This window comes from Epinephelus lanceolatus, chromosome 1 (assembly GCF_041903045.1).
Source record: "Epinephelus lanceolatus isolate andai-2023 chromosome 1, ASM4190304v1, whole genome shotgun sequence".
In the NCBI taxonomy this organism is placed as follows: Eukaryota; Metazoa; Chordata; class Actinopteri; order Perciformes; family Serranidae; genus Epinephelus; species Epinephelus lanceolatus.
In genome coordinates this window covers 34,615,485-34,627,865 of record NC_135734.1, presented here as the reverse complement: position 1 = coordinate 34,627,865, position 12,381 = coordinate 34,615,485, and the positions used below count along the sequence as shown (strand labels likewise).

At 38.3% G+C, this 12,381-nt stretch overlaps 1 protein-coding gene across 1 annotated transcript; it reads right to left on the bottom strand.

The window, feature by feature from the left end:
* Nucleotides 1-3,190: 3,190 nt before the first annotated feature.
* timm17a (translocase of inner mitochondrial membrane 17 homolog A (yeast)) lies at nt 3,191-12,381 on the bottom strand. Its single transcript, XM_033625486.2, has 6 exons — nt 12,251-12,381; nt 11,169-11,268; nt 10,051-10,114; nt 8,159-8,287; nt 7,115-7,225; nt 3,191-4,117 (listed from the first exon to the last, which is right to left on the bottom strand). Exons 1-6 carry the CDS (start codon nt 12,364-12,366, stop codon nt 4,041-4,043), a joined length of 597 nt encoding a protein of 198 aa, XP_033481377.2. The 5' UTR covers nt 12,367-12,381; the 3' UTR covers nt 3,191-4,040.

The window sequence follows — 12,381 nt, the reverse complement described above, 5'->3', positions numbered from 1 at the left end:
ACGGGGCTGCACAGTAACGATGAGTGTCACTAAAACACACACATACACTGATTTAATCCATTATTACCTATATGATGCAAACACATTTATTACAGGAGGATTTAAACACGTTACAGTCTTGAAGCATGACTCACTTTCTGCATGTGAAATCTGTGCAGAAATGACAAAAACTAAAAGAAAGTACTTTTGTGTGTAAAGTGACATCACTAATTATCATGTTATTGTATTATGTCCAAGATATCTAAAAGTCCATGAGTAAGAGCTGCTGTAAGTCTATTCTGCAATCAAGTCAGCACAAGTCTCAGGTCCTTGAGGGTAAATTCTGAGCTTCCTTCTGTTCAATTTCAGGTTTCACACAGACACAGCATTATTTTTTTAGTCTTTTTAATTAAAAAAAAAAAAAAGAAAAAAAAAGTCTTTTTAATTAGGGATAGATAACAGCAGTAGAGATTTACAAGTGCTATTATTATTATTATTTTTTTTTTTTTTTGGTTAACAGAACAGGAGCAGTGAAAATAGTCTCTGCACTGTGAAATAATAGTCATAAATGATTTAAATATTATCAAGTATTTTTCCAAAAAATACACTACGGTGAAATGTAAGTAAGTAAACCCTCACAGTTAGCTTGGTTAAAGAGAAAGAAGGAAATGTGGACAAATAGAAGAATAAAAATCTAATAAAAAAAGGTAAATAACAAATTCAAAATAAATGAAAAAAATATATATGATTAAAATAAATAAAAATAAAATTAAAAAATGGTTAATAATCAATTCAGAGGGAATACATTTTTAAAATATATATACAAATAAATAAAAGAAATAAATAAAAATAATAAAGGGGGGCAGGGGGTTAGTCCAAGGACAGGGTTGGTGAGGAATTAAAGTAGTGGACACGCCCTTTAGAACATTTTCCTCGAAAATAGGTTAAAATTAGAGCTGAAAACATTAGTCTTTTAATCAAATAGTTGATCGACAAAAAATTAATCGACTTTAATAATCAACTTATTGTTTAAGTAGAGTTATTAAGTGTCAGGCTTAAGCTCCAGCTTCAAAAATCTGATTATTTAGTCCTCTGTGATAGCATACTAAACTATTTGGGGTAAGCTATTCCAATATGTCAAATGACTTAAATTCTTTGGGGCAAGTTAAAATAAGGTCTCAAGACAAGTCTCAAGCAAATTTCAAGTCAATTCAAAGTCTTCATATGAGGTCTCTGAATACTGATCATTAAAATGACAAACATTTTCCTTTCAAAGCTGTTAGTAGTGTTTATCATAGACCTGGCTGAGACCAGTGTTGAGGAGCAGTTGACTAGATGTAGTTCAGTTACTTGTGTAACTACGGTCTGCAGTGTTTGGCTGTCAGTTTAACTACATTCAAATCTCAGTAGCTTTATTAATGATTAACTACTGCGGGTCATGTAGTAAACTTGAAGCTACACGTTCATACTACTCTCATGATGTTTTTTGCCATACAACATGGCACAAGATCACTCACCTGCCATTTGACTAACATCAGCTCTGATTTGCAACCAACATGTCTGCACTCTAATACTAGGAGTTTCCCTACAAGTGTAGTGTGTTTCTGCTTCCACCCCTGCAGCTGCTCCCTGTTGTCTCCTTAAAACGCATCCTCAGGCTGCCTCAGGGAGGACTGCCTGCCCTCGTCCCTAAATCACACACACCTACAGTTTACTCAGAGTCAGTGTCAGTTGTACCTGTGTGTAACAATCTGACACTCCAGACTCAGATTGTGATCATTTCCCATAATGCAGTCTGGACATAGTTGAACTACATGTTGGAAATAGTTTTACTTTGACAAGCTGAACAATTCTGAGCGTAGTTAAGATGTAATTTAACTACTGCTCATTATGAAGGACCTAGTAGTTTGGTCCTGGTCTTCTAAACTTTCTGTGACAGCATTATGAATATTTTTGGGCTTTGGAGAGTTGGTCTGCCCAAACAAGGACTTTAAAATATGTCAGTATGGTTGTCTGTTGAAATTGTGACGTTTTCCTTCATTTTTTTCAACATTTTATAGATTAATTGATTCATTATCTTTTATTTAACCTTTATTTAACCAGGAAGTCCCATTGAGATTATGAGTAATGCAAAACAAAACAAAACAAATGCAACATATAATACAAAAATCCACAATAAAACAACAACTATTCAAACATAGTGGCCTCTCAAGAAACCCAAGCACATCTCCATCACCACATTCTTTATGATGCCCTTAAATTCATCGATAGATTTAAGTGCTTCTAATTTTAAGTTACTTGATTATTGAACAAAACAAGGGCGTGGTTTTGTTTCAGCAATGGGGGTGACACATGAAACAGGAGGTTTACAGATCCTTTGTCATCAAACACTTAATTTCTTGCATCCTGGTGACTTTAATGCACCAATTTGTGTTATTTCTGCATCAATATTTGTATATGTCTGTAATCTTTTCAAAATAAAAGTCTTCTGCTTCTTTCTTTTTTCATTTGGTGGGGGGAGGCAGTGCACGTTAAAAATATTGAAGAAGATGTGTCCTGTGTCCTGAAATCTTCACTTATGTGAGAAAATACTATCCATATTAATCGTTAAAATCTCTCAATGGTTACTTGTCCCAGTATCTAAGGTGTGTGTCATGTAGTGAGTCTTACTGTCTTTATTCTGTATTGTTCTGGATCTCTTTTTCTAGTTGAAACTTGAGACTTACGCTTAACTGAAGTCTGAAGTGTAAAGCTTACATTAAATGAACAATCCCTGACCCCAAATGTCACACTGATGATGCTAAAGTTGCATCACCTGCTCCTTCCTCATCGCCTTATTCATCCAGCATCCTTCACCTGTCACCTCACGGAGCGGGCTTCAAACCGATAACAGGTGTGTGTGTGACACCAACATACAAGAATGTGAGAGCAAAGTGCTCCCTTATGTGGCTCCTGTAAACACATCCTTAAAGAGTCAGTTGCACAATTCTGGCCGAGCAAAGACAGAGCAGTGTTGGTCTGTTTGTTTGAGAGGACTACCCTCTAGTGGGGAATGAGCCGTCCTGTCCAGACAACACTGATTATAGGCGACTGTGGCACCAGTACAGTACACTGTAAGACTTTGATGTACACTCACCCATGATTTGCACTCCTCACGAGCCAAAGCAGAAATTATGTCATAAGTGTATTTATAAGACTACGACAGACACACTTAACAACTTATTTGTTTTATTGTACCATAGAATAATCTATCATACAGATTTCATACAGTATGCATTCATCCCTTGCTTGAGTTCCTCCATTCGTTTGTACTGCCTAGGCCATCCTTTGTCATTAGCAGCCTTTGCCACACCTTTGTGTTGAATGTCAAAGCACTGTCACATACAATAGAACAATATGGTACACGTCTTTACAATCTAAAATAAATAAATCACTTTAAAACAAACCAATATCCCAGGAATAGCATCATATCTGAATGGTGTTTGCCTTCATAACTCTACTAAAGTCAAATAAAAAAATGCTGGCAGGATGTCAGCGGCCAGCACAAGCAGGTCGTTTAAGGCAAATAAAGACTAAGTGAACACAAGCAGGAAGCTTTTACTGTATATACACATAAGTATGCTTATATATTATTCATGATGTTCCACATGTGACATGTTTTTCCTAGATTCAACACTATCCAGAGCTCCTCAGTCTTGCCCTCGCGCTCGTTGGGCCACATGCAGTGAACACTGAAGAAAACAGATAAACACACCTCGTCCCCACAAACCATCGGACAACAAATCTCACCACATGTCTGTATTTAACCAGTGTACGGTGACACAGATGCACATGACAAGGCTGAGAATGGCAAAAGGCAGATCTGTACATGGCTCGTGAAAGAAGGGAAAATGAAGATGTATTTTGTCCTTCGGTTCTCTGACACGGTCCATAAAGTTGGGTGCGGTTGGTATTGTTTGATGTGTGGTATTTTACATCTCCATTTCTTCTTTGTAACTTCAGCAAGGAATTCAAAAAGGCCTAGTGGATGAGATGTGTCGGGTGGGGGGGGGGGGGTCCTCTCACTGGTATTGTCGGTAGTCTCCAAAGGAAGGGGTGGGCATGGGAGCAGGAGCGGGTTCCTCTGCAAACTGAGGTCCTGGAGAGAAAGGGGAAATGACAGTGAGATGATGGTAAATCAGACTTCTAACAGCTGTTAACTACGTGGGCATTGCCCTAAAATATGACATTTACACCTGAGCTTTGCCTAAACTCTACATTAGATACTTATTTTGGACAAATTTTTAGTATGTCAAGTAGCTCAGCAACTATGTTTAAATATAAAAAAACCCTGAAAATGTCACAATTCCCAAAAGGCCCAAGATGACTTATTTATATTGTTTGTTTTGTCCAACCACCAACCTAAAATTCAAATATATTCAGCCTGCAATCACAGCAAATGGAAAATCCACACTGAAAGCATTTTTAGAGGTGTTTTTGAAATCTGTCACTCTCGCATCGTTTAGACAGTTTCGCCTCCATTTTATTAAATGCATAAATCCACATTCCTCATTTAGTGAAACATAGTCTGCATAGACAACTGATTAAATAACACAAATATCCCACTGTATATGTGTTTTATGTGTATATGTTTTGAACTTCTTAACAGCATAAACATTGTATGACCGAGGCTCCTAGTCTATCTGTGAACTAGCCTGTTTCACTACAGGCAGATTCCCCTCACCCAATAACGTGAAAGGGAAATAAAATCAACAAATCAATGCATAAAATCGCTGCTGATTTCTTCCCATGGAGCCAACATGAAAACTATTTTGGTTCGGTAAATTTCTGCTGTCAGTCAGCATGGTGAAGGCAGGTCAGCGCTGTCTACGCAGTTCCCCAGAAACTGCTGCTGACAGACTGCTGAGACATTAAATAATTAGTCAGTGTGGACTGGATGAGAAAACACTTACACACCACTCACATCTTGCTTCCAAAGGGCAAAGCAAATATTCCCATTTTTAAAGCTAGAACCCATTCATTTTTGCCTAATCGTTTGGCCGAAAAAATGACTTATCTATTAGTCAATAATTAGACTTGCTGCAGATGATTTTTTGCTGATGAATCAATTCTGACAAAATTGAGTACACTCAACAAGGTTTAAGATAGACTTTTTTTTGGGCAGTGTTGCAGTTAATATTCCAGAATTCCAACTAACCACTAGATAAATGTTTTAAATAGCCATTTAAAAGCCTACATTTAAACAGCAATAAAGCACTTCAAATAAATAACTTGAAAATAGGCTAAATAAAGAGGCGGCCTATAAAACACAGTGACTAATCACAAGTTCAGTGGCAGAGGCGGAATAGAGGAAAAGGACTCTGGGTGGCAAGTGTCACCATAAATCACCAAGCCTGCTGTCCACCATCTGGCTTGTCGTGGTGGAGTGAAGCGAATCTCTAGGTCTTACTGGGGAACTTGATCCATCATGCCATCACCTAACTACATTGAAACACACTACAAATAAGATGGTGACCACCTTGGATGTGACGTTCGCTCTGAAGAGGGTTGAGACACATTCTGTACATTTTCAGTGTATCAACTAGGGTTAATTGAACCAATACAGTACCGGTACCGGTATCTGGAATTCGGTACCGGTACCAAACGGTACCTTATTTTGGTACTTTTTAAAGTCTAAACTTCTGAGTTTCAACATTTTATTGAGAACATTTAGGAACAGTGCTGCACGTTAACTTTGGTCTGCACATTTTTTTTGTCGCCATTGTTGCTGAGTCTGAGGTGCGAGTCATGTGCTCTCGCTCCGCCTCCACCTCAGGTACCGAAATTTGGTACTCTGTAGTACCGACGTGAATCGGTACCAAGTACAAAAAGTACAGAGTTTCGGTACCCAACCCTAGTATCAACAGATCCGTCCATAATCAAAATCTTAAAATCTGGCCTGCACAATATAACTTTATATCCAAGTTCTCTTGGCAACATATCTTATACATCACACAATATTCTGCTATTTAATACGCTAGTAATGAATGTATTTATTTATTTGGCTCATTTCCCACTAGACAATTTGCCCGTGGATGTTTTCATCTGCCGGACAACTACACGTGATACCGGCCAAAAGTTTGCATATACCGGCTAACATAAACCCTGATACTCAAAGAAGTTGGCATGCATGCTAAAACACTTGGTTTTTGAGTATGATGTGTATGTAAACTATTATCCCAATAAACAGAACACCATAGAAATGGTAGGCCTGCTCATGGCTGAAAAAAATAAATAAATACAAAAACAAAAGGTAGATTTGAGCTCATCCGAAAACAATTTTTTTTTTAGTCTTTGGAAAAACATTTGTCTCACTGAACGATGGTTTATTGTATACTAACTGTAAAAACAACATACTATTAAAATTAGTGTATCATAAATGCTGCATATTACATTACTGAAACAAATTATTTGAATTGAAAAAACCTTTTAAACAGCCGACATTTGTCTTGTTACAGCAGGAAAACAGGGATATAACTAATAATATTAACGATGCTTCAGCTGTGTGTCCTTAACATAACATACTCATTAATGTTCCTGATTACACCTGTGCTTTCCCTACTATGACATTTCATAGTACTGTCTTGTTTTACTATATAAAAGATGTTCTCTGTGTAAGGAAATATCTACAATGAAATGTTTTCTGAAAACATTTCAAAACCCATCACTGGTTAAACTGAAAATAAAAGTGAAAAATGAGACGTTTACCATTAAACGAAAAAATATATATAATTTATCGCACACCTATTACCCCTGGCATTCATATTTCATGTTAAAGGATATATTGGGGTTGGGTGCTGTTTTCTGTTGTAAAGCATGGTTATAGGTGGAGAGGTGACGAAACTGTATGCAGTGTAAGTCAACAAAGACAAATGTGTCAGGCACAGGGCAACCAGAAGTGAAATTGTTGTCATGGTCGGTATATTTTCTTTGCCACAGCAGATGTAATCTTTCGCAACTGTGAAGGCATTTATACCTGGCTGACTTATGACATACAGAATCATCACACTGTTTTCTCTGTCTATGTATTATCCTTTATGTCTCTATCGGTCATTCAAGGAAACAAACCACCAATATCTGAAGAAGTATTACTCACCAGTTGGGAACTGTGAAGAGGCAAACCTAGTGAGCAAGATTCCAGCGCCCTCTATTAACGCCAGCAGGATACCTCCCATGGCTGCAGAGCCTACCATAGCTACTGGTCCATCTACAGAGGAACAGTGTGTGTTAATGCATCACAAGCACACAGTACATTAGTCTTCATATTTTACATAAGAAGTAGATTAAACGGGAAGCCTAGATGCTACTGTATGTCAGAGGTCGACCACTGTTTCACCACTTTGTTTTTAAATATAAAAAAGTTTGTGAAACAGTGAAAAATGAACACAGTAAAATGAACAGGACATTGAAAAAAGTCAAACAAGCCTGATCTGTACACATTCACACAGTCCTAAGGAGGAGCCTTTATCAGGCAATAAATTGATAACACCTGTGTGAGTGGACAAGAGGTATGTGAGGTCTTCTTAAAACTTGATTAAAATGACCAAATGTGGACAGTCTCAGTACTTTACAACTCCGCTTCCTCTCATTCAGTGAGGTTTATCTGCTTATTTTCAGTTTAAATACAGCAAATAAGCCAAGCTCAAACAATTTCAATAACTCTTTAGTCAAAGATGCCAATCAGGCTCTTGTCAAGTTGTGACACCTTTACTGAAGCTCATCTAAAAATGTTTACAGAAAGAAACCAGATTGTCACAGAGACCACAGGTTGACATTAGAGTCTCTTATGAACAATGTGACTGCAGTCCAGTTTCAGGACTAATAAAAGATATGTTGCGACATGCATTGATGTCATCGACGTTTAAGCTTTAACTTCCTCTGTTGGTGCCGGACAAGTCACAGTGCTTCTCTGAAAAACTGACTTTCACTTGATGTACTGTTGCAAAACAATGTTGGTGCTCTAAAAGCATGCCAAGCAAACACATATCCCAAAAGACACTCTTACTAATGTCTCTTAGCACCCTGGGTTTACTTTTAAACTCTGTTCAGGGTACAACAGCAACACACCGTTTGCTTTTTGTCTGAGGCATGTATGTGCTCTATTGACAGTTAACTGCCAGCTTCTTCTAGGGTTACTCACTTCTTGCAGCCAGGATAGCTCCTGTCATGGCCCCACTTGTAATTGAGTTCCAGGGATCCTCCTTCCCTCGTACTTTTACTAAACCACAGTCAATCATGGAGAAGAGGCCTCCCCATACTGCAAAGCTTCCTGCAAGCACAAAACATTCAGATTAGTTCAACAAGAAACAGTTCAGAGCGGAGTCCTGCACAGGTCCATTTTTGAAAACCCGCAACCCTCCATACCCGTAAGGATCAGTACCAGAACCAACTCATTAACAGTCATTATGTCTTAGTCAAAACAACATTGCTGCAGTTATTCTTTGTAAAGACGTTGGGTTTTTCCACGAGGTATATGAAGATGTCAGACCACTGTGACTTTTAGTTAAATCATTGATCCAGTGACCCATCAATTAGGAAACTTTACCCCATTGCTCAGAGTTAATTTGTTAGTGTAAGACCATAGACGCATTGTCATCTCCGTAACTATTAATAAAAGACAAAAAGCCAAATCCATGTTTAACAGATGTGAGTTTTTACAGTTTCTTTTGATGATGAATTATGTTTCACCACGTAAATACCTCAGTTCATATAAGCCTAACACACTGACACGCTCTACTGAGCATCCAGCAGTGGTCATAGCCTAAATATCGAGATTCTAATTAACTGACGACAAAACTTTTTTTGTTTACTACAGCAGGCAGATCACAAACCCATGGATGTGAACACGACTGATTGCAATCAGTTGAGTAATATAAACACTATAAATAGAGCTTTTAACATGTTATTTGGTGCTCACAGTGACACCACTACGATGCCTTTCTGCCATCAGTTCGGCTCCGCCCACAAAACTGCTTACAAATGCAAAAAGGGTCTATTACAAATCTGGCAGAAGAAAAAAACTCTCTTTCACTGGCTGTGCTTGACACCAGGATGGTGAAAACATTCTGCTCAATCACTGCTGGGTTAGGAAAAATTTTTAGCATGCTCCTTCACCACCATAAATCTCAAAAGAATCCTCCTTATCATCGAGCAGCAAAGTTTCATCATTGGAGGCCTTCACGTTGGTGACAAATGTGATGACAGAGTCAAAGGTGTCACAAAGACTTGTGTCACTGACTTTCAAAATAAAAGGAATTGTAGCTTTATAATAGTTATTTAGATGTCAAATTGTTACACATATAGCCTACTGCACAGTTTTGTGATGTGTTTTATTCTGAAAAATAAAAAATATACACGCCAACGTGTAGTTCATTTTTACCTGTGCCCGTGAATACATATACCCGCAGGTACGCAACCCAGTGCCAAACTCTGATTCAGATATGCTTTGCACTTTGTTAGGCTATTTTGCCACGACTGGAAGTTATACTTATACACTATACTTATTCCACCAGAGAGTGAGCTACAGCCCGTGGCTGTGGCTAAACTGACTTATCACAGGAGTACAACTGCTACACACTGACACTTAAAGTGAAAGGGCTTTATCAGGACGGGAGCATGGCAACACTGTCCTCTTTACTTTTCGTCCCCATCCAAGCATGACATATTAGGATTATCAACATGTGGAACATGTTAGCAGTCATTTAAACTTAATGCACCACAGCTAACGTTACACCATGTGTCACCTAACATTATTATTCAGCCGTTTTATATTTTCTGTTTACTTTAACAGCCAAACATGAGTGAGAAAATGGCTTAAAGTAACATTACAGACTGTTGCTATGGTTAGATTAATTGATTAGGTGCAGCCCTTATCAACATGATCAATCAACACCAAGCTGACTATAGGCCCTGTTCTTTGCAAAGGAGAACAGAATACCCTTTCCAGCCAACAGTGAGTGAGTTTTTTTATATCAAAAATAGAGCATCTACCATTTCAGGCAGATAATGTTGATATTTAGCAGTCACTCTTACCTCCAAGCTGTGGTGCTCTGGTCTTGATGGCAGTCAAGCTACCTCTCATTCTGTGGCTCATTCCCTGTTAAAGACAGTGACACCAAACGCAGGTCAATGGACATTCTTTGTCAACCCAAGGTACCTACTTTCTTGATGAATGCCAAAATTGCAGAGTATGACAATGTTAAACATGGAAATATCTTATCGTGTCACTGAAATTACTGAGAAGATTCCTAAGTAGTAGAGTTTAGACAAGTGTGCCATGCCAGAAAAAAAAGATAACATTTACATGGTATAGTGTATAGTCCAATTTTATCTGTGTTAAAAAAGCAATGTTTCTGTTTAAGACAAACACTGACTGTGGTGAAATAATGTTATTTGTGCGCATGTATGTGCATCTGTGGGGAGGGACTGTAACAACCACAGAAAGCATGTGAATTGAAATCACTGGTAGAAGCCACTGCTGTTTAGGCTTGTCTATGCATTATTCCAAATTATGCCCCAAGATGGTAGATATGTGTGGTACTTAATAATACCCTCATCTATGATCTTTGAGCTCATTGTCCAGCAGGAAACACAGTCTTAGTTTTTTTTTAATGCCAGTGATTCAATTAAATTTTACTTTACTGCTAATGTTGATTTTTTTTTTCTGTTTTAACATTAACCCATTTAACATTAGGTTTCCACTTTTGGGGGGAATACAGAGCATACACAGTCGTCACTTGTCATTGGTACCAAACCAATTATTTTTCATAATTTTTGCTTCATGACTGTTTGCAGTACTTTTTTTGCATATCGTATTTTCTGTAATATGTTTTATTGCAGAAAATAAAATAGGCAAATTGCTGGTATGTGAAAACCAACTTGACAACAGACCTGTTTCTTATTTCGGATTCTGGTGTAAATCTTATCATACAATGAAGCTGCTGGTGGTGAAAAAAAAGAATGACATCTCTACAGAGAATTTCCATCAGTAATCTGACAATGACATAGTGTATGCTCTAAACCGGTTGCAAACAAGTCCCATGCTGCATGTAGTATGATTTGTATAAGGATGTCATGATTGTCTGATTTTTATATTATCTGACTGAGGCCAAACAGCAAGGAACACTGTCAAGCTACATGAGAGAACTTACTGAGGGTGCATTTCTGAAGCCTTTTACTGCCTGAAATATTCCTCCACCTATAGCGCCCATGGTGAAGGCTCCTCCACAGTCGTCCACGATCCTCCAGGGGCTGAAAAGCACAAGGCTGCTATTAGCAAAGGTCATTGTCAAATAAAGTACATAGTGTGCATGAAGGTTGCACTGACACGTGCCAGTATCATGACCTCTGATAGCAGGTTTAGCCTTGATATACCCTACAAGTACAGACTGGAGGCCAAGCGTGCTTGTAGAGCGACAAGCACTCTGTTATTGTTGTTGTAACGAGAGTAAAATACGGATAATCTTAACATTTCTATCTTGAAAACTGCATTTTTTTCTTTTGTTATAGCTAGTTGTTACATTAAAACTGCGAGCTGAGTAAAAGCAGTGAAGAGATTAATGTTTAGATAATGCTTGTATTGCCTGGTTATTACAGGATGTATCACCTGATCAGGGACAGTCATACAGCATGATAACAGACCATGATATAAACGTGTCACTAATGCTAACCACAAAACAAGTCATCTTTAACGCCACATCGACACTATTAATTTCAGTCACTAGGTTTCCAGATAAATTGGTTTGGTCTTGACTCAAAGTACCCTTCTCTAGCTGTTGTGCAATCCCCAGGCTGCCCCCAACTGATAACATTAGCACACCGGTGGCTAACTTAGCTAGCTTTCCGATATACTAAAACATCCGTAACTGATGCTACAGGGATAAAACTGTCACAGCGACTCTTGGTATTCACTGCAGGTCATTTATCACCTTGTTCACCGAGTGACAGGAGTCAGTGAACTGAATGTGCTGACACACGGGCGAGTAAACCGACAAGGTCACTAACAACGTGATTTAGCAACGACGCTCTGATGCTAGCACACACCGCTACTACAGCTTTATGTAAAGTTAGCATCTATGCTAACGCTGGGTAACTAGCCGGCTTTGAGATATCTGGGGTGATATGACGAGTTATACCATAAAAATAATTACACACACTTAAAGTGGTAGTTGATAGAAAGAGATGACTTAGTAAAACAGAAGGTAAAAAATATATTATAGCCGGTTAGACTCACCATGGCTCTCTGGCATATTCCTCCATCTTGTTCTTTCGCTGTTCCCTCGGACGCACGTGACGCAGTCGACAAAATGACGTAACGGCACAACGTGACATCCTAAAGAAGCATTTCATGTGCTCAAGCAATGC